Below are 27,121 nucleotides of genomic sequence, written 5' to 3' on the forward strand. Positions count from 1 at the left end.
CACACCGGCGGTGTGAGCCTGTCGTGCTGTCTCTACTCACTTGGGAGCTTGGTTCAGGGCCAGCGAGGTCTCAGGGTTTCAGTCTGCAAATTAGCCAAGTGCCCTCTGGAGCTGGCCCCATGCCTGCTTTCTCAAGGGACTGGGGCGGAGGATAAGTGGGCGTGACAGGAGCCACGGCGACGTTTATATGGAAATCAGGCATCGAATCAGTGCTCCACAACTCTAAGTCCCTCCTTCAAGGGATGGGCTACACCGTTATCCACTGAAACTCCTGTGTCCTTGTCTCTTCTAGAGACATCTCTCAGGGCCTCTGACCCACGAGCCACGTGTCTTAATCTCCTACAGCTGCCGTAACAGGTTCGTAAGTACAGACTCAGCGCTAACTTTGAACAACACCATTTCCTTCTCTCACAGTCCTGGAGGCCAGAAGTCTGACGTGAAGGTGTCAGCAGGGTCACACTCCCTCCAGAGGCTCGAGGGGATAATCTGTTCTGTGCTTCTTCCTCCAGTTTCTGGGGGTTCCCAGTTTCCTTGGCCGGTGGCCACATCTCTCCCATCTATGCGTTGTTCTCTCACATGTCTCTTGTGAGGACACTTATCGTTGTATTTAAGGCCCACACGGACATTCCAGGATGATCTCCTCATTCAAAATCCCCAACTAAATCACATCTGCAAAGGCCTTTTTTCCAAATGAGGCAACACTCTCAGGTTCGGGGAGTGGGGTGTGGACGCATCTTCCCGGGGGCAGGCACGGTTCAGCGCACTGCACCGCGTTCGAGGTTCAAGGTCAGGGCAGCATCCTCATGCTCCGCGCCAGCGCATCGATGGCTGGGTCATCAGCAGAGGCGTGGAGAAAGAAGCACAGGCCCACGTTCTGGAGTCGGCGGCTCAATGTGGAGGCAGCGAAACGCTTCGCCGTGGAGATTTCAGGGCTGGGGTCCGACCCCTTGGGAGTCACTTCAGAACGGCCACCCTGCGGCCAGCCACTTTCACATCCTGTAGTTGCTGGCAGTTGCCTCGTCTGGTTTCTTGGTGGTAAAGACGAGGCGAAGTGCAAATCACGTGGCTAGAGCAACGAGCCAGATAGTCCAGGGAGCCTTTCTGTGTGTTTGGAGGCCTTTTCCTTGTGAAACTCCAACCTGAGCCTCTCAGGTCCGGGACTCAGCTCCAGCTTCCAGTCATATCCACAAAGTGGGAGAGGGCACATCCCCCCTGGTGAGGACGGGATGTGGTTAGGAGGGACCCGCTGGGATCGTGTTTCCCGGAGCCTCTGCCCACGGGCTCCTGAGTGCAAAGTCCTTAGAAATGTCTGTCCTCTGGAACGTCCCTCTGCCCGATAGTTTCAGTGGGCAGATTCTGAGAAGATGCAACCCGGTTGTTTTTTGACAAAAATGGCAGCAATAAGTGGCCACCGGGTACCATGGGGACAGCCCTCCAAGCTAGGGGTGGGGTGGGAGCACTTCCGGGATGACAGGATGGGTGGGGCTAGCTCCCAAATGTGCTTACTAGCGTCCAGCGTGTGTAGGTGCATGCGTGTGCGTGTATGTGTTTGCACGGGTGCATCGGTGAGGTGGCGATGGGGCTGGAAGTAGCACATTGTTTTTGGAAGTACTACATTTTAGATCTGAAAACCCTATTCGCGTCCCGTGACGTGTCTCAAATTAACTGGATTGGGGGGGGGGGAGGGGCATCTGATCTCCCAGCTGGACCAGGCAATTCTCTCTCAAGCATCTGACCTGAGACACACCAGGCCATCAGTGCTCACATGTGGAGGCTTGGGGTGTCGTTTGGAGGCCACGTGTTGACCTGCAAGGGGCAGAAGCCAGCCCGGAGCTGTCCTCCTTCTGCTCTGGAGGCCCATGAGACGGGATCCAACGCCCCCTCTACTTAACCAGAAGCAGAGTTTGGTTTATTGCAACCAAACAGTTCTCACCTCTGGTAAGATCTACAAGAACAAACACACCCGGCCATTGTTGTACATAATTTGCATGCAAAAAGGTGTTTACAGAACAGCTCTCAAGAACAATGGTCCCCAGACCCTGTTGGCTCTCACCACTTACTGAACACCTGTTGTTCAGGGTGGTGGGGAGGAATGTCAGCCTGCTCACTGTTGTCCCAGAGGACTGGGGCTGGGGAATCAACACTGTTAGGGTTAGTGGCCCTGTCCCCCCGTCCCCCAGGCCCTACTCACCGTCAGCGGGGCTAAGGCCCCGGGCCGCAGAGATCGTGGGGAGTGTGGGGCTGCTGTGCATGGCACGGAGGTAATGCTCCATGTGGGGGCTCACGTAGGGGTGGGGGGCGTTGAAGGGGGACTCCCCGGGGCCGGCGGGGTGTGGGGAAAGCCGGATCAACGAGATGTCGGAGATAATGGGGCTGCCACTCAGGGAAGGAGGCCTGCAAAGAGAAAGGAGCAGTGTAAGAAGGCATGGCCAGTCGTAGTAGGACGTGTGGGGGACCCGGCTGAGACGCAGGCTCGGTCCGCGTAGTAGTCTGAAGTCGCACACATTGGCTGGCACATGTGGGCTGAAAACTCCTGTGTGCTGGTGCGGCCGCCCACCGGCCGATCCGGTGTTGGCGATGAAATTCGTCATACACACATTTGGATTTGCGGGACCACAGGCTCAATGGGCCACACTGTCCCACTGCTTCCCCAGTACCTGCTCAAAGCTGGACAAACAGAAATAACACAACTCTTTATTAAATGACTGGATGCATGCGTTCTACATGAATGAAAAACAGAACATGAGAACTCTAATACCAGGGGCAAGATGCAAAGAGCTCATTCCCTTTTTGTTTTTAAATATATATATTTTTTATTTTTCAAAAGTTTGTTTGTTTGTTTGTTTGTTTAGAGCGTGCATGCAAGCAGGGGGCGGGGCAGAGAGAGAAGGAGAAAGAATCCCAAGCAGGCTCTGCACTGTGCAGAGCCTGACTCAGGGCTCAATCCCACAAACCATGAGATCATGATCGGAGCCGAAGTCAAGGGATGCTTAGCCCACTGAGCCACCCAGGCGCCCCTAAAGATTTTAGTTTTAAGGAATCTCTACATCCAACATGGGGTTCACACTCACAACCCCGAGATCAAGACTTGCACGATCAAGAGCCAGCCAGGCGCCCCAAAGAGCTCACGTTCCTAACAGAATTGAGAGAAAGGGAGGAATCGGGAGATGCCCTGAAAGTAGAGAACTTTGGTTTAGAGGGGTAGTTGCTGCTGTGGAGCACCCAGCCACAGGATTAATTGCGAAGGAGCAGAGCAGGGTTCAAGAAGAGTTCTGGAATGTTGAGCTGCAACTAAAATTCTGCAATATCCTTTTAGTTCTCCTTACACGGATTTTTTTTAATGTTTATTTATTTATTTTGGGAGGGGGTAGAGGGACAGGAAGAGAGGGAGAGAGAGAAGATCCAAACAGGCTTTGCACTCTCAGCATGCAACCCGACGTGGGGCTTGAACCCATGAACTGTGAGATGGTGACTTGAGCTGAAATCAAGAGCTGGATGTTTAGCCAACTGAGCCACCCAGGTGCCCCTTTTGGAATTCCTTTTAATGCTAACAGCCTCACTTCTTGGGTGCCCACCAAAGGTGAGGCATGCACTTGGCCTGGTCCCTGTGGCCCGGCTGGCATGGCCAAGGCCACCTCCATGTCCCCTGCTCAGTCCTCCAGGGGGCACTGACTCCACTCGACACAAGGACGGGGTCTTTCCACTAGGCCTGCTGCTCACTTGGAGTTTCTAGGCGGTTGTTCGCATGCTGGCTGCAGGGGTGATCTGAGGTCATCTACCCCAAGACTTGCCCATTAAAGAAAAATCAGGCTTTAGAAGAGAAGTAGCTATGAAACCACAGCTGAGTCACGGGTGACCAAATTTACCAAGATACAATTTCCACTTTTTCAGAACGTGGGGTCTCCCTGTGATCCGACACAGCGCAAAGAAAAGAATATGTGTTAGCAGCAGACGAACCCGCGTTAGGATCTCAGCCATTATCAGCTCAGTCACACGAGCAAGCGATTTAACCTCTGCAAGCCTCAATTTCCTCCACTGGAATACGGAGATAATAATGCCTTTTTCATGAGGCTGCCCTAAGGATGAAAGTCCCCCAAACGGTCCCTGAGACACAGCCGTCAGCTGGTAAACGAGAGCTGTTGTCACAGCATCAGTGCCACACTTGGAGGGCAAAACCCAGGTGTGCCCCGGAGGCTGTAAAAACCTCCCCCATGGGATTGGCCTTGGATGTGGGCAAGGGCATTGTTAGGATTGGTTACTTCAGAGCGGGGATGGTCTGTCCACTGGCTGCAGCGAACCACAGATAATTACTGCTTGTGTTTAACAGTGCCCGAAAACCGTGCCTGCGACACCGTGCACACCGGGACCCAAGCAGGTGACATCCAGATGTCTTAACATCTGGGTTTCACAAACTCCCCGCTGGGAGGACCTAAGCATTCTGCTACATCGTTTTCTAGCTTTTGCAGATGTGATTGCACTGGACTCGCAGACCCGACGAACCTGCCAGGCCACATTCACACTGGTGTGCTTCTGCCCACACCGATTCTTGGCCTCCGATGCCCTCCTGCACCTTATAAGGCAAATCCCTTCTCTACCTTGTAAGCCCAGGGGAGGGAACTGCTTCGGGGACACCTTCCCTAAAGCCCCTCACCCAGGCGTGAGCTCTCTGCTCCTTCCTCCCTGCTACCCCTGGGGTGCCTGCTGCTGGTCTTGGGTTAACGGGCCCATCTCCCAGGTAACGGGGTTCCATCTGAGGTCCCTCTATACACTAGCACCAGGCAGGGAACTAGCATCCCAGAGGCATTTCAGTCACGGCTACAAGTATGACTGCCAGGCCCTGAGCTCGGCAGAAGGGAGTCTCCGGGATAAGTCACGAGTCACGGCCTCAAGCTGCTCTCCCTCACAGGCTGCCTGCCCAGCCCAGTCCACCTGTGAGTGACCTGCATTAAGAACAAGGAGCTTAAGAGACGTCTTTGCTCTAGGCAGGGGTGCTATGTGTCCAAGGGTGGGGAGGAAAGAGAACCAGACTTAATTCGTCCTCTTGCTAAGGGCCAGTCTTGCTGCCTCAGGCATGGTGACCGGGGCAGGATGGACACTCACACTCCCGCGACAGGACAGGTGTCCTATGAAGACCATACTCGGAGAATAACACCTGTGGGCTGGGCCTGCGGGGCAGGGAGGAGACCTCTGACTCCTGAGCACAGATCTGGGATTGAAGGGTAAACATTCTGGAAGGCTGAGCCCACTTCAGTCAACGCAGGGTGTTCTGGAGAACAGTGTGAGGCACCTCTTGTCCTCAGACCCCTTTGTCCTTCCTCCCCGCCCCCTACCCCCGAAACACACGAGTTTCCCAAGGTCTGCAGGACGCTGGCCAGGGTTGAGGTCACAGCAGCCTATGTCATGGAAGCCGGTGGCCTTAGTGGCCTGTCCAAGCCTCCCTGGCACCAGGGTCTCCTTGTAGGGCATAGTGACAACAGCTGAGGCCTCAAGAGACAAACCAGTGACTACATGGGGATTTAAAGGAACACGTTTAGGGCACACGGCAGCCCCAGTCTGTCCGAGGTGACCCCATTCCACTGACCAGATGAGTGTCTCCCAAGCAAGAGGCTGGAGAGAGGTGTTGTCATGGTAACAAGCGCACCCCTGGGGGGCTACCCTGCCCTGGCAGGGGCTGGAATCCAACCCAACCTAGCAGTTGGGCTTGGAGGTGGTGGGTGGGGCCTGAGTCCCCCCCTGGAACAGGGACATGTCTTCACACCTCTGTACCACCCCTCAGGGGACAGTGACCTCTGCGGCCCTCAAGGGAACAGGGAGCTCATGAGGACTCTGGGCCCAGAGGGGAAGTCACCCTCCATGCTGTGTGGCCAGAGAGATGCAGGCTAAGACTCTACCAAGTCCTCCTCGCTCCCAGGATAGTGCTCCCCTCATCCCAGGGGCCGCCCACGCCCACAGAGAACACTGTCAAGGACCCATTTTTCTGGTGTGACAGGGAGGGGAGCTGAGAGAGGCCACTGCCCACCCTCCTCCCCGCTCCCCGCCCCCCCCCCCCCCACAATGCAGTTTTCACAGGGTGTGCTCGTGAGACAGGTCAGCTCAGAGGGCTGATTCAAGGGCACACAGAACAACCCTGTGCTCTTCCCAGTGCCGGGAGTGCTGTCACTCTTGGCCTGGAGGCCGTGGGATCTAGGCCAGCAGAGCTCTAGCGCAGGCACAACCAAATGTTCTTCCTTTACATGAGGAGCAGGGCTGGATTCTGGAAGCTGTTTGAGGGGACCGAGGGGCCAGGAAGCAGTGGGGCAGGACCGGCACCTGGGCACTGCTTGGGCCTTCCAAAGCACTGGTTTTCTCTTGCTAACCTTGACCTTTCCCACCTAGCTGGGGGGCCTCAGCCAGCATGCCGCCCCTTCCCGGTGCCTCCCAGAATGGCACACAAAGACCAGTGCTAGGTGCATGGCAGGGGGTTAGCAGGCATTAACTCTCTACCCTTCCCTTCTCTGCAACAAGTCCTCTTGGGGTAGGGAGCAACTACTGACCTGGGCACCCAGAATCCAGAACAAGAGGCCCATCAGCCAACACAGCTGTGGATGACTGTCCAGACGCCTCCTCTGGGAAGGCTCCCCAGATGTCCCCTCTGTACGGTGACACTTTGCTGTGCCCTCACCTGACAGCTCCTCAAGATAGGGGTGACTGCATGCCAGCTGTCAAAGGACATCGTGCACGTAGTTCCTTTTTTAATCCCAGTAAAAAATTCACCAAGAAGGCACTTCATGCCCATTTTACAGATGAGAAACACCCAGGAAGGCAAGGTCTCTTGCCCAAGGTCACTCAGATTGCAGATAGTAGAACCACAACCAACCGAGGTGCGCTGGGCCCACGCTTGTGCTGTGCCCATCCCCTCGGGAGAGAAACGGGTGCTCTTGATGACTGTGGTTTCTTGTGAGCAGGGCTCAGGTGGGTGCAGGATCAGAGAGGGGCAACACGAGAGCAGGACATCTTCCTCCCCACTCTGCGTCAGCTTCTTTTTCTGTCTTTGTTTCCACTCCATCACCATGCACAATCCAATCCAGCTCTCAGGAAGGAGCCAGAACCTCTCCCTTGCACTGTGTTGTGAATGACCGATAAGGATCCAGGGGCACAAAGGTTCCAAAAGATTGCCATTTTGACAGACCAAATAAAGCCAAGGGAACGAATCTCAAATGGCAGAATTCCAAACATTATTAATGCGTGTGGGGGAGCAGGGAGCTTCCGAAACCACATCAATACCACCAACTTTCTAGGCAGGTCCTTCAGGGACCCGGGGTCTCTTGGTCCCGTCCCGGGGCCCAACTGAAGGTTCCATGCCTGCCGGGTGCTTACCAGCATTTGTGAGCTGACACCAGGACAGACGTCTGTTGATGAAATCTGACCCAGCACTTAAGGCTGACCCCCAGCCACAACTTCCCTTTCTTCTTCCATTTCTATGCCATTGGCCATGGGGGCCCAACCCAGGTCTCAGTGATGGCCTGTCCAGGCCTTGAATTCTGGCAACTGGGCAGAGACTCAAGGAGGTGGCCTTGCAGGCCGACATCAACTGGACTGTAAGTTGCTCAGTTTGGACACTGCTCTTAAGCATTGCCTTGTCCCCTGCAGTCCAACTCTGAGCTCACCTGAGCCTGATTCTACCATTTGTTCCTTTGTGCATTTGCTCACATCCCCGACAAAATGGACCTGGGCACTCGCTCTGTGCCCAGGACCTATAGGGAGCCAGGAACCCAAGTGGAAGAGGCAGACCCCCAAATCGGGTAAGCATCAGGCAATCTGATAAAGGCTCCAGCAGAGGAAAACATTATCTAACTCTGCACGTAAGCGTAAGGGAAGGCTTCTCAGAGGAGGTGACATTTGCGAGGGGTTCTGAAGGGTCAGTAGGAATTCGTGAGGAAGTGCATTACAAATAAAGGAAGCAGCACGTGCAAAGAAAGGCTAGAGTATAAGGATCTGTGTGAGCGAAGGCTACGCCTTGATGGAGGAACAGAGCACTTTGGGCTGGATCTGTACTGGACCCACTGGACCCACTCTGCTTTTTCTCCTGGGGGCGGGGGCCATGTGACCTGAGCTCAGCTGATCAGAGCATTCCACATTCCCATGTACGGTGATCGTTTCAGAGACGGGCAGAAGCTTAAGCTAGAAGTGGTGGCCGGAATCTTTGGGGATAAGGGTTCTCTGTCCACAAGCGTGGCTCTGCAGGTAGGGTGCAAGCACGGAACTGCCAGGGACCGTGAGGGGAGAGGCCAAACATGAAGACGATACACCGAGTGTCAGAGCTGGAAGATGTGGTACCAGGTTCTTGAACGGAGCTCCTGGTGCAGATCCAGCCTCGCCAGAAGTTAGTAGCGTTGGCCTTTTCAGTTACCTCACCCTATGCGCTTGTTTGTTCGTTTAAGCCAGTTTGAGCTAAGTTTTTCTATCATAGGCAACAGCCAAGGCCAGCTTTGACTAACACTGCCTCTCCTGGCCCAGAGTGATCCTGGGCCCAGCATCCTGCAACGCAGATCGGAGCCCTAATTCCTCGGGCCTGTCCACCCTCCCGCCTGCAGGACTGAAGGACAGGGTGGTAGGTGTCCCGCCCAGGGCCGCTGAGGCTCACTCCTAGCTGTGTGGCTTGGAGCAGTTCAGGCACCTCTCTGAACCTGTGTGCTCATCTATAAACAGCGATCGCAATGGCGCTCTTACAAATACGTGGTGGGAAGCAGAGGGCAGGTGAGCATGGGGGGTGCTGACGTGTGGGCATGAGGCACAAACAGGGGACTCTGGGTAAGAGGAACAGTAACTGCCTCCCTGCCTCCACGTGCATGCGTGTGCGTGTATGTGGGTGTGTGGGCACCTGTTGGCGATGGGTGGCAGTGGCCTGCAGTGGGGCCCAGCCTCTGGGGGGGCCTATCCTATGGCAGTTGACTCCTGCCCTCCCAGTGTCGGCGCTGGTCAGGACGGCCGGCCTGGCTCCTCCTGGAAGCTGCAGGGAGGACCGGGACAGGGCGTCTCCTGAGCAGGGTCTCTCCTCCACCCTCTTCCCTTCCCCCTCTACCAGGAGGGGGCCTGGTGATGCCGCTGGACAAGGCTTCTGGGTCAGGTCCAAAGACCAGAGTGGTGGCCGGGCGTGAAGAGGAATAAGAACGGGGAAAGGAAGCGGAGACCTAGCTGGACGGCTGCCGTCGTGGCCCTAACCTGCCGCTGCTGTGGGGAAGTCGCGGCAGACGGGGGGGTCAGCCTTGGCGGAACACCGGCTGCACGCAATACATCCGGCAACTCTGCAAGGCAGCTTGTATTACCTCCATTTTAAACAGAAGGCAACCAAGGACCAAGGGGGGTTAACCAGACTTGCCCGAGGCTGCAGAACTCTAAGTGGCCGAGCGGAGTGGAAACTAGGCCTTTCTGACTCTGCGAGGTCAGGCTTGGCGCGTTGCCCGGAGGTCCACCCAAAGGCAAGCTTCCGCCTCAGCCGTCCGCCCTCGACAAGTTCAGCTTGGTGTCTCTTTGCAGACATTGCCTCAGCTGGTCCTCGAGCCGACCCCAGCTGGGGTGGGGTGCAGGCTGAGGGGAGTGGCCCACACTTGCAGGTGGGACCTGGGCTTTCTGGGTCTGAATTATAGCCCTGCCGCTTACTGCGGACCTTGGCTGTGCCCTCTGCCCCGAGCCTCCACAACCTTGCCTGTAGGGAATGGGGCACTGGGGCCTGCCCGAGGGCGGCTGTGGCGTGGAATGAGCTCCGTAAGCGAAGTGTGCAGTGCATCCCCGCGTGCCTCGGAGATGCCCACCCCGTGCTCACCACATGTTTTTACAGATTTAACAGATGAGCAAAGGGAAGACGCTCAGAGAACGGAGTGGACCCAGTGCCATCTTCCAACAAGTCCTGGGCCCCTCCCCATGTGCTGGCTCAAGAATTTTGGAGGGAGAGAGAAGGCAAGGCCAAGGCGATGAGACCCCCACACAGCCACACACGGCTCAGCACCAAAGTGGCTGGGCCCGAGTCAGCATGCCTGCATGCTTGGGTATGGGCACCATCCCTGGGAGCTGGTAGGATGGGGATGTGCCCCCGAAGGGTATATGGCTCCCGTGGGGCTGCAGGGGTGAGTAGGACTCTGTTTGATGGCAGGGATAGGGAGGGCATCTGACCCACAGCACAGCCTGAGCCAGGGTGCAGGGGCAGGTACCAACGCGCTCCTTACTGCGGTGGGAGGAGGGGCAGAAGTGCAGGGATGGGGCACCCGTACCCCACCCACGGTGCTGTTTGGAGAAGCAGAACAATGCAGAGCTGAGGGATGCTGACTCACTCAGACTCAGCAGGAGCCACTGGGGCAAACTCTCTCATGTGGGGGCCAGGAGCCAGCAGGAAGGACCCTTGGCAACCCAGAGAGGCTCCTGATGGACCTTTCCCTGTGGCAGGTCAGTCGGGCCAGAAACAGGCAGGGATGGACGCTTTGTGTCCCATTTCACCGACAGCGCTACTGAGACCCAAAGCAGCAGTGGCACAGCTATGGTGAGGTCAGCGGCACAGCTGGACTGGAACCCCGGGACCCGGTGTTAGGGGTCACAGCCACAGCCCACTCTAGGGGCCTTTGCTGAGGTTGAGGAAGGAGAGGTCTGGTCACTTGGGGCTGCAGGCCTACGAACCTCAGCTCTGGCCTGCTTCTCAGGGTGACTGAAAGCTGTGGTAGCAGCAGGAGAGATCCTGTGTGGTCACGCACCTGCCTCTTCTGTCCACCCTCCCTGTGCTTCCGCTCTGGTTCTGGGCCCGTGTCACACCTGCTACTCCAGTCGTGCCCTGCCTCTGTCCCCAGCTAACCTCCAACCTCTCCCTCCAAGGGTCCAGCTCAGGGCCCCCTTGTTCAAGAAGCCTCCTAGCTCCACATGGAGGTCAGGGCCCTCATGAGACACTCCTGTGGAGGACAGCTCCTTCCCCGGACCCTGAGTACGTCCATCCTGGCCGAGTACTGGGCACCTGCAGTGAGCCCCTCAGGGCCTGTCCCCTGCCTTGGATGGGCAGCCAGGGAGCAAGCTCAGGTCCACTCCTGCTCACTTGCTTCCCCAGCACCCCTTCCCGTGCCCACCGGGGTTCGGACAGCATGCTTAACATGTGGCTGCTGCGTGAATGAATGAATGAATGAATGAAGCAGAGAGTGAGTGTGTCCAGTGAATGGCATAGGCATTGAGGCAGAAGGCCCGGATTCCAGCTCAGCTCACTCCTAGCTGTGTGGCTTGGAGCAGTTCAGGCACCTCTCTGAACCTGTGTGCTCATCTATAAACAGCGACCGCAATGGCACTCTTACAAATACGTGGTGGGAAGCAGAGGGCAGGTGAGCATGGGGGGCTGACCTTGTCTCTCAAAGATGCATCTATGTCCTTCCTCATCCCTTGCTAATATCACTGTATTGGCAACAAAAAAAGGCTTGGCAGGTGTGATTAAGGTAAGGGGACATTATGGATTATCAGGGGGGTCCTAAATGCCAGAGCAAGTGTCCTTAGAATAGAGAGAGGCAGAGGGACGCAGAAGAGAAGGAGGCAGTGTAATCACGGGGGGCACAGGCTGGAGGGATGCGGCCACAAGCCAAGGAACACTGGTGGCCTTGCAGAGGCTGGAGGAGGCAAGGATAAATCCTCCCCTAGAGCCTACGGAGGCAGCACGGCCCTGCCAACGCCTTGATTTCAGCCCAGTGATAATGACTTTGGACTCTTGATCTCCAAAACCGCGAGGGAATCCATTTCTGTTGTTTTAAGCCACTGAGTTTGCGGCAGCTTGCTGGGAGCCAAGACAGTATGTAAAGCATATTGTGCTGGTGTGGAGTAGGCCCATGGGAGGTCCTGACATCACCGTCACTATTACCGTCACCTGTCTTCCGAGACTGTTCAGCCCTCAGAGAGGGCTGGAGTGGCCTGGCCCCCCGTGGGCGCTCTGTTGGCAGCAAGCTGGGGAGGAAGGGGAAACTCCCCTCCACGCTGGGAGGGCATCTGAGCACGCTCACAGGGCTCCGCAGCGTGCCTTCCTGCCTGCCACCCGGATTACACGGTCACTGGCTCCCCATAGCTGAACGCGCCCTGCACGTAGCCCTGACATGCCAGCCCCTCCCGCCCCGGAGACCGCTGGCTCGAATGTACTCATCCCGCCTTTGGGCTAAGAGGCTGCCACCCACCAGGATCACAGGGCCATGGGTGGAGTCAGAGGGCTCAGGGTAGGGAGGCTGTGACCCCTCTGCCGTTGCCGAGCCGCTCAGGGCCAGGCACCCACTTTCTGGGAAACACTAGGCAGCTGGCCTTGGGCCCACTGATCTGCTAGAAGGCCAACGAATACCCCAAAGCTGGTCTTCCTGCTCTGAGCCTCCTCGAGCCAGGGCTCCTTAGCACCAGGACTGGGTGAGGAGGGCAGGCATGTGTCAAGGCTCACGGCCCTATGCCTGATAGCAGATAGATGGCCGATGAGCTCCTCTGGGTGGACTTCAATCTCTCCTGCAAGGGTTTTTGTTGTTTCTTGGTCTTCTGTTTGTTTGGTTCATTCGGGGTATGTGAGAGTGCACACTGGCAAGCTTGCTTCTGGCGCTTTCCATATAGGAATTTTAAAAGTTCCAGAAATCAGGTCCCATTCAGAATATATACCCAGGGGGTTTGCAAGGGTAAAGAGATGCAAACTGACATTCTTTGGGAAAGCCCTGGGGAACTGCCCCTCTCCAAATCAGAGCCCAGTTCATTTTCTGTGAAAATCTGCATGTTCCCCTGCACCTGGGCTGCCCTCTGCCCATGTGGGGAAGCTCTATAAATCAGCAGAAAGGATAACTGTAAACAGGGCCTGGGACCACAGCATCCAGCCATTCAGTGATTTGTTCGTGGGTTCATGCGTTAGTCCCTCTGTCGGCCGATGTTCGCTGAGTGTGGGCCTCTGAGGGCACTGGCTGGGGAGCTGGGGGAACCGAGGAAGACTCGGCCAGCATCCCACACCGAGGAAACAAGAAACTTGCCTGACAAGTGCTGCACCAGGGGTGTCTGGTCAACTCTGACATTCCCAAGGTTCACCTTGAACCCATGCTTGCACAGATCTCAGCAGAGAAGTGTGAGTCCCCATGAGGCTATGTTGATGACCAGCCGTTAGGGTGATGAACCTGGGGATCCAGCCATGAGTTTGGGAAATTACAGCCCCCTAAGCCTGCAGTCTACTTCAGCGCCTTGACAGAATCACCACACTGGGACCTCTGGGGTCGCAGAGGAGAGTGGACACTAACTGTAGCCTACCAACAGTATACAAAGTACTGGAACAGAAAGGGGGTGGGAGGGAAAGAATTTACTCATTCTGCTGGGGCCATCTGAGATGGCTTCCTGCAGGAGGTGGCACCTGAAACTGGGCCTCAATTCTTACAGAGAAACGGAAAGGAGGCAGTGAGTGGCGCAGACCTGGGGTTCCGAGGCAGGAGAATAACTGAACAAAGAGCAGGTCGTATCGGGAAATAGCTACCAGAGACCCGGAGCTGAAAGTCAGACCACACAGCTGGGTGGGAGGAGAATGTGTGGGGAACCAGGAAGTGTGGTCGTTGGGAACCTGAGTTGGGTTCCCAAGTCAATCACCTGACTTGGGTTATAAAAGGAACTTCCCTTCGTGCAGACACCTCATCATGGGATTGAAAAGAACAAGCACAAACTGAGAGAGGATATTTGCAACACCGATAACTAATTATGCAATGAGTGGCCTTACTATATACAATGCTTATTCACATCAATATGAAAAAAGGCACCTCCATACAGAAATGAGCAAAACAGCTCAACAGGCACTTCACAAGAAGGAAACGTTATTGGCCGATAAACAGACGAAAGGATGCTCAGCTTCACCAGTAATAAGGAAAATAGAAAATCCAAATCACAGGAGACACCAAAATTGTGGCAAAAAAATTAAATGTTGCTGACATTACCCTGCTAACAAGGATGTGGAGCAAGCCGAGCTCTCAAACCCTGTTGGAGGCGAAACCTCCCAGAAAAAGTCTGGCAACATCCAGCGTTAACACGTGAACACCCCATGACTCAGCAATTTCATTCCCAGACACACATTTATTCTAAAGAACAGCCAGCCATACATGGGGCCCAGAGGATGGTACAGGCGCGTTCACCGCGATGATGTTTGAAGTTGCAAAAACAAAGACACATCCCGGATGCCTGTCAATACAGACTGCTTCAGAGTCATGAGAATTCACCACCCAAGAGCTCCATGCATTAACGGGTGAATCTCTGGAACATAATTTGACCCGTGAAAGTAGGTTCCCAGCGAATACACTTGCAATGATTCTGTTTACATCAAGCATGCAAAGCAAAACTAAACGATGTGTTGTTAGGGGAATCAGACATAGAGTGGAACCATCATGGATGCAAGGGGATGATAAATCTGAGTGGTGGAAGTGAGGGTGCCTGGGTCAGGGCAGCGGAGGGGCACATAAGGACCTTAAAGGTGCTGGCGTGTCCCCAGTCCCTCGCCTGGGCAGGGAACGACATGTATGATATTCCTACTCTTTGTATCTTTTTTTTTTTTCCCACAGAGAGAGCTGGGGGCCGGAAGGGCAGAGGGAGAGAGAGAGACAGAAAGAGACAGAAAGAGAGAGAGAGAGAGAGAGAGAGAGAGAGAGAGAGAGACAGAATGTTAAGCAGGCTCCATGCTCAGTGTGGAGCCCGACACAAGGCTCCCTCCCACGACCCTGGAATCATGACCTGAGCTGAAATCAAGAGTCAGACACTCGACCGACTGAACCACCCAGGCACCCCTACTCTTTTATATCTTAACCATGCTTTTGCTTGTCCTTTTGTATGTCTTCAATATTTAATAAGCTTAAATCTTAAAGAGGATGGTTGGCTTCTGGTTAGAAGTTGGCTGAGTGGACGGGGGCTCTGTGGTGGGGAGCTGAGAGACCGCAGGGCTGGTCGTGAACTTGTGTGGGCTGCTGGGAAGCCTCTGGGGGCCCGGTGGTTGTCTCCCTGTCACCCAGTGGGCTCATCTTGGCTGCTCCGTCTGTCTACTGCCCAGGCTCCCTCCTGGCCCGCCCCAGCCCGTCCGACAGGCCTGCTCTGCGGCCGACATACGTCTTCATACGCATGCGATCCGTTCAACCCTCCACTCACCCCGTTCCCAGACCCGCACACTCCACCAGACCTAGCCAAGCCGCCGGCTTTCAGCTGTCACTCCCTACACAGAGCTGTAATAAAGAAATCACTGTTTTCAGCTGACAAAGAGCAGATTTCTTACTAAGTAAACACTGATGTTTTGGTAGGGAAATTAGGTTATAAAACTGCACCGACAAAGGAGGCCATACACATGGACTTGGTTAAGATCTAGCCACGCAGGCAACAGGGGTTAATTCGATTGCCCACCCTTTATCACATTCCCCCCCGCTCCCTTGGAACAGAAGGATAGGAAGGTTATCAGCTTTTTCAAACTTAAACACCAAAAAGATAAAAGACAAGAGGCAAGTATCAAGGAGACTTTTCGTAGCCAAGTGATGACTTAGACAGAGCTGGGGAGGGGGTGGCGGGAGAGGCCTTGGATTTGAGCCATGTGTGGGGGATGGGGGTGGGGCAGGAACACAGCTGGCCCCCGGGAAGAGGCCCGGATTAGGTCCTCTCCAGGTGACCTGTGCTGGTTAACCTCTGCGTATGTGAGGCCTTTGTCTGTAAGAACAGCCAGACTGAGCGCAGTCTGAGCGGAATCTTCCAGAACGTCACGGCTTTATGGGGACTGTCATACCACAGGGCAAATGCCAGGGGGCTAGAAGGGGAGCCGTGGGTGGAGGGCAAGAGGGTTTCATCACACTGCCCTAGGGGTCTAGGTTTAGGCCACGAGAAAAGTCCCTGATGGCGGGTGGCTCACACGCAGGGAACCTCCTCCACAGTGAGAATTCTTCAACTCTGGTCTGGCCTGCCAAAGTGGTGTGTGGAATTTCCTTTCCTGGATGCCTGTCAAAACTAGATGGATAATTCCAAATAGTTTAGATAAAAAGTCTTCTTAGAGGTGGGTGTGCTGCTGATTTTTACCCAATTTTGAGTCCATTAGTGTGTGCATTGAAAAGGCCACCTCTTTCATACTGGGATCTGTGTCTGCCTGGGAGTGGAGGCCCTCATTGGTACAGGGGCAACCCCAAGAAGGCCCTGGAGCCCCATGGCAGGCTGGGGCTAGGGCTGAGCTGCGGACAGACAGGCTGCCCATGCCTTCCTTCTGGTAAATGCTTTCCATTCCTGGTTTCTTAGTGTTCTGGGCTCCCACCCCCTTTCTAGTACATGACTCTGTAACTGCCCCATTTCTCCTCCTTCCCCTCCAAGACCATGAGATGCATATGGGCAGCAAGAGTGGGTCTCCTTGGGCCTGTATCCCCAACACCTGGCACAAGGCTGGCACATCCTAGCCTTGGGTGGGTGACATCAGATGAATGAGCGCTCAGACCTTCCCGCCCCCCTGAGTTAGGCAACAGCTAAACTCTACTTGCTTGGGCAGGGCGGGTCAAGTTCACATCTCAGAAATGCAGCTCCTGGCAGGAGAGAATGGGAGAAAAGGCTCCCACCGTGCCCAGTGTACCTCTTCTTCTCCATGGGCACCAGGACGAGTAAGTGACACAGCAATGCTGGCCACAGTGCTGGACGCTCAGAGAGCAGTGGGACTCAGGGGCAGGGCACTGCTCACGAGTCCCCCCAACTGTGGTTGACCAAGGCCAGCAGGAGTGACCTCCAGGAAAGCCAGCAGCAATGAGCTAGGCTGAATGAATGCATTCTGGGTACTGGCATCAGCTTCCACCCAGAGTGGGCAACCCGACCATGTGCCCTGGGAGAGGATCCCACCTCAAAGGCCAATCTATCCCACAAACTGAAATTTTACTCCTAGTGGGGCACCCGGGTGGCTCAATCAGTTAAGTGTCCGACTTCGGCTCAGGTGGTGATCTCACAATTTGTGGTTTCGAGCCCTGAGTCGGGCTCTGTGCTGACAGCTCAGAGCCTGGAGCTTGGAGGCTGCTTCAGATTCTGTGTCTCCCTCTCTCTCTGCCTCTTCCCTGTGAGCGCGTGCTCTCCCTCTCAAAAAAAAAAAAAAAAAAAAAATTACAAAAATTTTTTATTCCTACTGATTAATTCCTTTGGGTTGACTATTGTTCTGTTCCCATCTTTGCCAGCAGGGATAACCCACCGTAGCCCTAAGACCTGCAACGAGATGTTACTTCCTCTCCAAGGACAATCCTGGCATAGAGAAAGGCTCAGGATGGAGAGTCAGATCTCACATACCAGCTGAATGATCTTGGGGAGCTCTTACATTCTGGGATCTGTTTTTCTGCTCCACCAAATGGGGAGACTATCACTCACCTTACAAGGTGTTGGGGGTACTGGATATGATAACATCTGCCCAGCACCCAGTAGAATACCTGGGATGAAATGTGGCTTTACTTCCGGCATCAGCACGAGGGTGAAAAGGGCAAATCATTGTCCGGAGCTCACGATGTACCAGGGGCTGTTCTATGTGCTTTACGTACACCCACCCACCTAATCCTCAAGCCCACCCCATGGGATGCTGTTGTATCCCCATTTTATTTATTTATTTATTTATTTACTTACTTACTTATTTATTTATTTATCGAGACGGAGTGAGCGTGGGGGAGGGGCAGAGACAGAAGGAGACAGAAACCGAAGCAAGCTCTAGGCTGTTAGCACAGGGCCCGACGTGGGGCTCTCACGAGCTGTGAGATCATGACCTAAGCCGAAGTCGGAGGCTTAACAGACTGAACCATCCAGGGGTCCCTGGATCCCCACTTTAGAGATGGGGAAACCAAGGCTCACAGAGTTAAACAGCCAGACCAAAAACATAAAGGGTATAAGTGGCATAGGCAGGATTTGAACCCTGGCCCCACCCCATCCTGCGCAAATCCTGGGGGTGTAGGGTGCGCAATGCTCAAGAGGATGGTGGCCCAGTGGGACAGGAGAACCAGAAAGACCACCTCTCAACCCTGCAGGACTTTCCCACCAGGAAGCCCTTCCCTATGCCTGCTTTGCATATGCCCTCCCCCAGTGCAGACCCGCCTCCTTTCTGCACATCAAGATGCCTTTCACTCCCGGGCCCCTCCTGCCCTGGGCTGACCGCACAGGCTCTCTCCAAAGCCCAGAGCCAGGCAGCTCCTCTTCTGCGAGGGGCCAGCGTTCAGCAAAGATCAAAGAGCAGGCTGGCTTATCAGACACGCTCCTCATTAAACTTTTACAGGCCAGATTCCATTATAAATGAGCTGTCTGTCCCACACCGCAGAGCCCGTTCCTGGAGCTGGGAATCTGAAGCTCTCAGAGCCGGGAGAGTCTTTAGCAGAAAGGTCCATGCAGAGAGGGGGCCTCTAGGGTCAAACTGCCCGGGTTCCAGTCCTAGCTTTGCTACTTACTAGGAGGATGTCACTAGAGAAAGTGGTCAACCTCACTGTGCCTCAGTTTCTCCACTTAGCAAGCAAATGTGACAATGTTGCTTTCCTTGTAGGGAGCAGGTGACAGTTAAATCCAGAGGGCTGGACCCTGCACCTCAGTCAGCCTGCCCCCAGTGACCTGCTGCTCAGAGGGGTCTCTAAGGGTCACTCACATCACCTTGAGCCAAGGCTCCACACTTATTAGCCACTCGGCCCTCAGATAGCCATGAGGGGAGGCCAGCTCCACAGTTGTCTGGGCTCTGCGTCTACCTGCCATCCCATTGCTCTGAGGAGGAAGTGGTTGGTTACAGCGGGTTTTAAGGAGTGCTCCCTAGAGATAAAAGGACAACTTGGACCCCAGTGAAGAGGAGGACGAGGCCTCTGGTGGGCAACTGTGGACGCACCCAGCATCTCAGCCCGGAAGCCAGGCAGATATGCCCTCCCAAAGTCTCTTCCTTGCTTCCACGAATCTCTGAAAAGAAGTGCGCACATTTGCTGAGGGAAGAGAACGTTCCTTGCGAAACACAAAGCCAGTCCTCTGTGAACCGTGAACCTGGTGAACCGTGAACCAACCAGAAAATATTACTGCCTCGAGGCGGGCTGAGGACAGGGCTGTCAGGGGCCCCAAACAAAGCAGGTGTGCATGTTTATTAATCTCACGACGAGCTGGTGCAGTCTTTATGGAACACTGACCTTGGAAAAAGCCATCTTCAAATCCCTCCAGAATAGAAAGTTCAGGAGCTCGGCCAACAACAGCAAAGCAACTACGTTGTGAAGTACACCAACAGAGGGGCTTAAACATCCCCATTAATATGCAGGCACCAGGACGAGGTGGGTTCAGACATCCTTAACAGCTCTCTCAGGGGGTCTCTGGATAATTTGCACGTGTGACAAAGTGTGCAGATGATGGTGGAAGGCACAGGCCCTTGCACCCACCAGCTGGCGTTTCCTCTTTTCTCAAACTACCTGGGCCCTCATGCTGACTTCACATGAATTGATAGCTAAAGCCCCAGAGCCATCTGTCCCTAGCAAGACCGCCCCCCTCCTCTCTCCTTATCTATACGGGTGGCCTTGGGCCGTGACCGCTGGAACCCTGCTCACCAACTACAGCTCAGGATCAAGTGGCCCTGATGGCAGTGACTAGTGGTGGTCAGCTCTAGAACCTAGGCCGGTGCTGCAGGTTCAGCCATCACCACGGATGTCAAAGGTCAGGTATGGAATCAGGCACGAGGAGAGAGAAAGGGACCGTCCTTCTCATGGTTGGGAAGATGTAGCTGCCCTCGTTCCAGAAGCTCACCCCCTTCTGCAAGCCGAGAACGTGGACAGATTTAGGTCAACTTATGGGGACTGCATCTGTGAATGGGCGATAAAAAGGAACCGGGGGATTTTTAACACCTCGTACTTTGGACCCGTTATCACTGAGAGGGAAAGGCCTACAGCCTGCTGATTCTAGGACTCTGGAAAGCCAACACACAGCCCTGGGCCTGTTTTCTTGGGTATAAAATAAGCAGAGTGGCTCGCGGCGGTCCCCAAGTGCTGGCCTGTGGGTGTCTGTAAACAGATTCCCGGTCCCCATTTTAGCCCAAAAGAACCAGAACTTCTAGGCTTGGGCCTAAGAATGTGCATCTTTAAGACAGACCCGAGTTCAGATTCGCAGCCAGGTTTGAGAACTGCGGGATGAGATGGTCTCTGCGTACCCTCCTGGGCTGGAAGCAGCTGGAATCGGTCCTCTCTGACGCCCCATGGCTGGGCTGGGATGAGAAAGACCCCATAAGCCACACGGGGAGTGGAAGGTTGACCCCTTCCACGACAGGGCACGGGTTGATCCTGGCCCACTGATTCCCACACTCCTGCTTGTGTGACTGCTTACACGGGGCAAATGGGGAGCTCCAGCTGGGGGCCCTGCATGCCATGCCTCAGCCTCTGTCCCCACTACGCCTAGCAAGCCTGTTTCCAAGGGCAAGGGCCAGGAGGGGATCCAAAGAGCCCCCCCCCCCCCCCCCGTTTCCCACCAGCAGTCACAAGGCTATGGAAAGTCTACAGGCAATGTTTGCCCCCACTGATTGGCCGGCCTTTTCTTCTTGCTCTCGAGAATGGACTCTCAGGCACTCAGGATCATATTCCCAAGGGGAAGTCAGGGGAGGTCACAAGAGAACCCCACCTGACCAGCAGAAACAACCCCCCTGCCCATTTATCTCCGCACCACTTGTGGTTTATACAGATAAGACATGTTGCCCCAAGGGGCACCTGGGTGGCTCAGTCCGTTAAGCTTTCAACTTAGGCTCAAGTCCTGATCTCACAGTTTGTGAATTCGAGCCCTGCTTTGGGCTCTGTGCTGACAGCTCAGAGCCTGGAGCCTGCTTCAGATGCTGTGTCTCCCTCTCTCTTTGCCCCTCCCCCACTCATGCTCTGTCTCTGTCTCAAGAGTAAATAAACATAAAAAGAAGAAAAGAAAAGAAATGCTGCCCACAGAGTCCACTGACAGTGCCAGGTACTCTTCTAGAACCACTTGAGCATTAGGGAGCTGTGCAAGTCCTGCTGTGGGTTTGCACCTCCAGGGGACAGGGAACGTTGGCTGTGTCAGGGTGGGGGGCAGGCATCGAGGAGGAGGCCGTCCAGCTGGGCTGTGCGGGCTGGGTTTCCACACACTGAACCCTATACCCCACTCTCCCCTCTGTAGCCGCCTGTTGGAGTGGAGGACAGTCAGCCTGGACCCTGCTCCTCATCTGCCTGGGACACGATGACAGGCTCTGGCAGGTCCCTTTGCTGGGTTCCCCCACTTCTCCTCTCCATCCCCTAGCTGCTCCTACAGGCACCCTGGAAATAAATCTGACCCTTCCCTCTCACTCCTGGTTGCCAAGGGGATAAAGTCCAAAGACTTTCAACTGGGAGAAAAAAAGGCCCCACGCCTCCCCATCCCCAGTGGTACTTCTTCAGTCCTATTTTCCACCTTCTTATGTCACGGCCACCAGACAGAATCCTCTTTGAAGGTCATGTCATGGCCTACCTCCGCCACAAGGTCCCTCGGCCTGCAATGACACCCCCCACCCTTCAATAAGCAAACGGACATAGCAACTGTGAGAATATTCACCGTTAACATCCACTGAATGCCTGTTTCACTTATATGACCCCATTTCATTCTCAAAACAACTCCTCAGGTGGGGCAAGTGCTATTATTATGGCCTATTACAGAAGGAGAAACTCAGGTTAATCCATTCGGATTGGTCGGCTGAGTTCAGCGCTGGGGTTCAAGGCCAGGTGGGCTGGCAGGGTCGGTGGCAGAGCACTTCCCTGGTCTAGCGGGAGGACGTTCGGCGCACGCGCGGTGGAGCACTGTCCCCGGGGCGCGTGCGCCCGAGGCGCCCAATCACCGGACTGTGGGGCCCAGGACAGCCAATGGGCAGCGGCCCCGGCGCGGAGCCGTAGGCGGAGGCCCCCACCCAGCAGACAAGAGACGACACCGCACCTCATTTGCTGCGCAACGTTTGTGTAATTAGACACATTTAGCACCGCAGAGGCGGCGTGGGCTACCGCAGGGGCTTGATGGATCGGGCGCTCCCCCAGGCTCCAACCGCATTAATCACAGAAGCCAGAGCCACCGGGGCCATTTTTTTCGTGTAGGCTTCGTCCTGTTTCCCACCTGAGGCACCGGTGGGGGAGAGGGAAGGGGTGGACTTCCCAGGGCCCCAGGCCAGCCCTAAAGTACTGGCCAGTGTCCCCGTGTGGCCGGGTGGGGACCGACCGTCCCGAGGATTATGTGGAGCCCTCGAAAGCGCATCCTGGCAGGGCACGGGGCTTTGGGAACACAGCGCTTCTGCCCGTCACTGGGGTGGTAACCAGGAGAGCCCCTCCCTAGCTGGGGAAGGGGGACAGCATGCCCACCTCGCAGGGCCGACTGGCAAGAAGTCGATGCCCCCCTCTGAAGCTCACCAGCTGCATCTCACAGGGCAGTGGGGAAGGTGAAACCGATATAGCATACCTGACTCCCTCCCTGGCAGACCCTGGCCTCCCGGAGGCCCTGCACACACGGCTGACGCCTTTTGTTATATTCTCCTGGGTGATGCCATACTGGCCACGGGGGTTTGGGGATCCAAATAAGCCCAAGAGACATTCAGGCCCTAATCCCTGGCATCTGTGACTGTGACCTTCTAGGGGAAAAAAGGACTTTGCAGATGTTATAGAATTAAGGATCTTGAGACAGGAAGATTATCTTGGATTACCTGGGGGGGGGGGGGACCCTAAAAGCCCTCACTGGCATCTTTATGAGAGGCAGAGAGAGAAGAGTATTATAGAAGAGGAAGAGAATGTGAGGACAGAAGCAGGGGAGAAAAGGCAATGTGACAAGAGGCAAGGGTCACCGGCTAAGGATCACGGGGAGCCTTCAGAAACTATGAAAGTCAAGAAGCTAGATTCTCCTCTGGAGTCTCCAGAAGGAACCAGCCCTACCAATACCTTGATTTACTTTAGACTTCTGGCCTCCAGAACTATCTGAGAATAAGTATCGTGTTGTGCCACTGGGTAAACTGTTATAGCAGCAACAGGAGACTAATTCACTGCCCCTCAGGTATCAAGTCTGGTGAAAGAGTCATCTGGGCCAGTGAGTGACAAGGCCATTTCCACAGGCCCACTGACCTGGCCAGACCTCCCCAGCTGCCTGCCACTAAGGCTTTCTGCTTCTACCGGTGTTCTGCCCATGCCGCGCCCTTCACTGGCGGGGAAGGAAGCAGGCCCAGAGAGGGGACAGGACTTGTGTCCAACCCAAGGCTGGTGAATGACAAAGCCTGGAGAAGACTCAGGGACCATCTCTTAGATCTCCATCAGCCCCAGGGGGACAGCACTGAGGGCTCCCTCAGGGCTCCCTCATTCAGTGACGGAGGCCCATAGAAGCATCGCTTGGGGGCATGTTAAACCCAAACATGAGCCCTACCCCAGTCTCTGACTCAGCAGTCTGGCCTAGGGCCTGAGAATCCGTATCCCTAACAGAGGATGCTGATGTTGCGGGTCCAGAGGTTTGGGGAACCACTGACTGAGGGGGTGGTGCCCTAACAAAGGGCTCTATGTGCTTTCAAGAAGGAATCTGCTGGGCCTGTCCAGGAGACCAGTGCTTATCTATGTGCTCCCAGGAGAGAGCCCAGCGTGCAGCTGAGGGCCTGGGGTCAGGAGGTTGTAATTAGATTTCTAACTCTCCCACTCCCTAAGTGGGTGACCCTGGTGATTAGTTATTTAACCTCTCTGTGCTGCCTCAGTTTCTTCTGTAAAATGGGATGGTATGAAATGCCTGTCTTACAGGGCTGTTGAGAGGATTAAGAGAGATGAGAACATGAAATATTTATAACAGAGCCTGTTTAGTAGGTCGGAATTATTATGAGAAATGCCAGTTGTCAATGGTGGGGTCTTATTATAGCTCTGCTGTGGTCGCCAGGTTTGTGCGGACATGTGAGCCAAGATAGTCACCTCACGGTGCTGCAATCCTGCGTGGGCTGTGCCTCTAAGGAGCCACCGGCACCACCCATGTCTCTGACCAGCACCGGGTCCCTTGCAGGGGACACTTCCCTGTGGGTCTGCTTTCCGAGGATCTATGTCACTGAACGAGCCCCAGTATTTCTCAAGAGCAGAAAGTCAGCAACTCCAATCCCCTCCCAAATAGGGACTCAGCTTCCTTGATTCTCCTTCGGTTCTCAGATGCTATCGACTGAGCAATTTTCAGGTGATTCACTAGCTCCAAATGTGTGCATCCCCCACAAGCTAGCCGCCAGAGCTGTAGTCTCAGCCCCTGCGGCTGGAGGGGCTGGGAGGTGGGCAGAGGGCCGCAAGGGCCCCATCACCTACCAGCTGGACCAGCAGCAGGCCCTAGTCAAGTGAGAACCGGCGACACGCGCTGCCACGAAATGAGAAATTTCCAGTATTTGAAAGACCCGGGAGACGACTCTAGGGGACTCCCAAAGTCCAAATCTGTGGTCGCTGCAACCACACAAAAATAGTGACCACAACAGAATATACCTCAGAGTAACACGACTATCCAGGCATTTATTTGGTGTAAGTAAATAGCCAAAGAAAGAAAGACACAGGGGAGAAGGGACTATTTCTTACAGGAGAATTCCAGGTGATAAATGTGGAAGGAATGATGGAAATAGAAAATCACCATTTGGCAAACACTAGTAATTAGTTTCTGTTGAGAACTGTCCATGGATGTTAAAGTTAGTGGGTGAAGATATGATGAGACACAGGATATTTACATATTATCCAAGCATCACCCGCCCAAGATACTTATTACTTACAAAAGGACCAGCTTTAAAGTAGAGAAACCCAGCAGACCTCACGTTAACTAAGTGATCTCCCGTGATGAGAAAAATTAACATCTCCCGTGACGAGAAGTATTGCCATCATGTGCATGGCATGATGTACTAGGAAGGAGCACCGAACCACTTTTAAGGTATTATACCCCAAAATGCTTATTCTGGATTTTTTTTTAAGTTTATTTATTCATTTTTGAGAGAGACAAAGAAAGCATGAGCTCAGGAGGGGCAGAGAGAGAGAGGGAGAGAGAGAATCCCAAGCAGGCTCTACAATGTCATCACAAAGCCTGATGCCCAGCTCGAACTCACGGAACCGTGAGATCATGACCTGAGCTGAAACCAAGAGTCGGATGCTTAACCGACTGAGCCACCCAAGTGCCCCTATTCTGAATTTAATCATGAGGCAACTTTCACGCAAGTGTCCCAAATTGAGGACATCTGCGCATTTTGTACTGGCCTGTCCTCTTCGAGAGGGTCAAGGTCATGAAAGACAAGAGAAACTAAGCCACTATCTCAGATTGAAGGAGGTTTGACTGCTAAATGCAAAGGCTGGATCCTGAACAGGAAAAAAAAAAAAAAGAAATTAGTAGGGAAACTGAGGAAATGTGGGTAAGATTTACAAGTTAGTCAATGACACTGTATCAGTCTTTTTGGTCACGTAAGATGTGAACAGTGGAGGGGATAATGGAAATCTTTGTACTATTTTTGCAACTGTTTTCACATGTTTGAAATTATTTCAAAGTAAAAGATACATTAAAGAAAAGAAAAGTCCCAGATTGGCTCTGCCTTGGGGAGGCAACAGTGGGTGCCCAGAAACAGGAGCTGCCTGAGGGCTGGGACCTTCTTAGTCTCCAGCCTCCTGATCAGGTACAGTGCTTGCTTTGAAGGTGGGGCGGGCTCAGCAAGAGTTCACTGACTTCACTCAGACAGGAGCTGGGAGAGGCAGGAAGTAGGGTTTGTCTTCAGCGGGTGGGTGGGTGGGTGGGTGGGGAGTGCTCTCACTCAGCAAACATTGATCAAGCACCTGTTATGTATAGGCCACTGGCAATGGGACAATGAGACAGAAGCTCAGAGCCTGCTGGGGGCAGGGGTAGGTGTGAAAACAGATGATCCCGGGGGAAGGGCCCCCACTCGGTGTGGGGGATCCCAGAGCCCCAGGAGGAGGGCGCATTCCGGGCATGGGGAACTGTGGCAGGGCTGTGTGTCCTAGGACTGTGAACATCGACTTGGCATGGATGGGTGAGGTAGCTGGGTCTAGAGGGGCCCCGGGACCAGTTGGCCCTTTGCAATAGGCTCCCTCCAAGACAGGTGTGAGGAGCAGCAGAGATGTGGGGGTAGGGAGAAGGTTCCAGCCTCTCCTCTGAAAGCAGAATGGATGCGGCAGCACCGGGCTGAGTCTTTGAGTCACAAAGACCAAGAAAACTTGGTGGCTTCGAAGACTCAGGTAGGAATAAAGAGGGGCAGGATTAGGTTTAGCGAGATGGCACTGGGTGAGGCCCCTTCTACCGGGGATCTCAGAACAGGGAGAGGGAACAGGCCCCAAAATATAACACGGAGCTTGTCCTTATCATCAGGGTGACTCTATAATATTCTAAACTGAGACGTGTAAAAAAGGGTGCTATGAAGTATTATCCTACGACAACATATAACTAAGGTCCTGGTACTTATGAAGGACCTCTGGCCTGGAGGGGGTTCCCACTGCGCGGGTGCACACAGAGCCTCAAGGTGCTATGGGTACACCGGGACAGCCTGCAGCCTTGGAGGTGGTGACATGTGAGCCAAGCAGGGCTTCCTTCTCAGGGAACCAGAGGGATCCCACCAACACATGTGCGCAGGGTCCCGGCTCATCGCCCTCCCGGGTGGCAGAGGTGGCCATCAGCTCAGGACAGTGCAGATCAGGAAATCCAGAAAGACAGACGGAGGCATGACAGGTGGCTGAGGCTGCTGGCCTCCCGGGTGACAGGTGACAACATGCTGGGGTGGAGGGTGGAGGGCAGAACTTACCCGTGCACGCCGTGGACAGAGTGGGGCTCATAATGGTACCTTCCCTCCTGGTGTCTCATGTCAATCGGTAAGGGAGCATGAAACGGTGGCAAAAGGTGTTGTGGCACTGTGGAGTGGGAGAGAGAAACAGTCCTTCAAAAACTTTTCCCCTCCCTCAAACAGCAATTTTCAAAGGGCTTTAAAGCTCAATGAATTTCAGAGCAAGAGTAGCCAGGACAGGGGGCTCCGCGGTGCCCTGGCTATCACACACCCACGGAGGGGGATGAATAAATAATCAAAGTCAGCCCGAGAATCCTACATCTTTCACATAAAAGATCCCCAACCGCGCTCTTGACAAAGACAAGCAGCTAAGCGCTCTTTGAACTCGGGGAGATTAAGGCTCAGCCACAAATCAGGGCTGACAGA

General features: G+C 54.5%; 1 protein-coding gene across 1 annotated transcript in view; it reads right to left on the reverse strand.

Annotated features, from left to right (window-relative positions):
• Window positions 1-26,878, reverse strand: part of GLI2 (GLI family zinc finger 2) — a 63,635-nt gene extending 36,757 nt beyond the window's left edge. The window contains exons 1-2 of the mRNA XM_042954176.1: window positions 26,717-26,878; window positions 2,192-2,394 (exon numbers count right to left, since the gene is read on the reverse strand). Coding sequence (XP_042810110.1) covers window positions 2,192-2,394; window positions 26,717-26,775 — 262 coding nt within the window. The 5' untranslated portion in view covers window positions 26,776-26,878. The remainder of the gene's footprint in view (window positions 1-2,191; window positions 2,395-26,716) is intronic.
• Window positions 26,879-27,121: the final 243 nt, after the last annotated feature.

The sequence above is a fragment of the Panthera leo genome, chromosome C1 (genome assembly GCF_018350215.1).
Source record: "Panthera leo isolate Ple1 chromosome C1, P.leo_Ple1_pat1.1, whole genome shotgun sequence".
Taxonomy (NCBI): Eukaryota; Metazoa; Chordata; class Mammalia; order Carnivora; family Felidae; genus Panthera; species Panthera leo.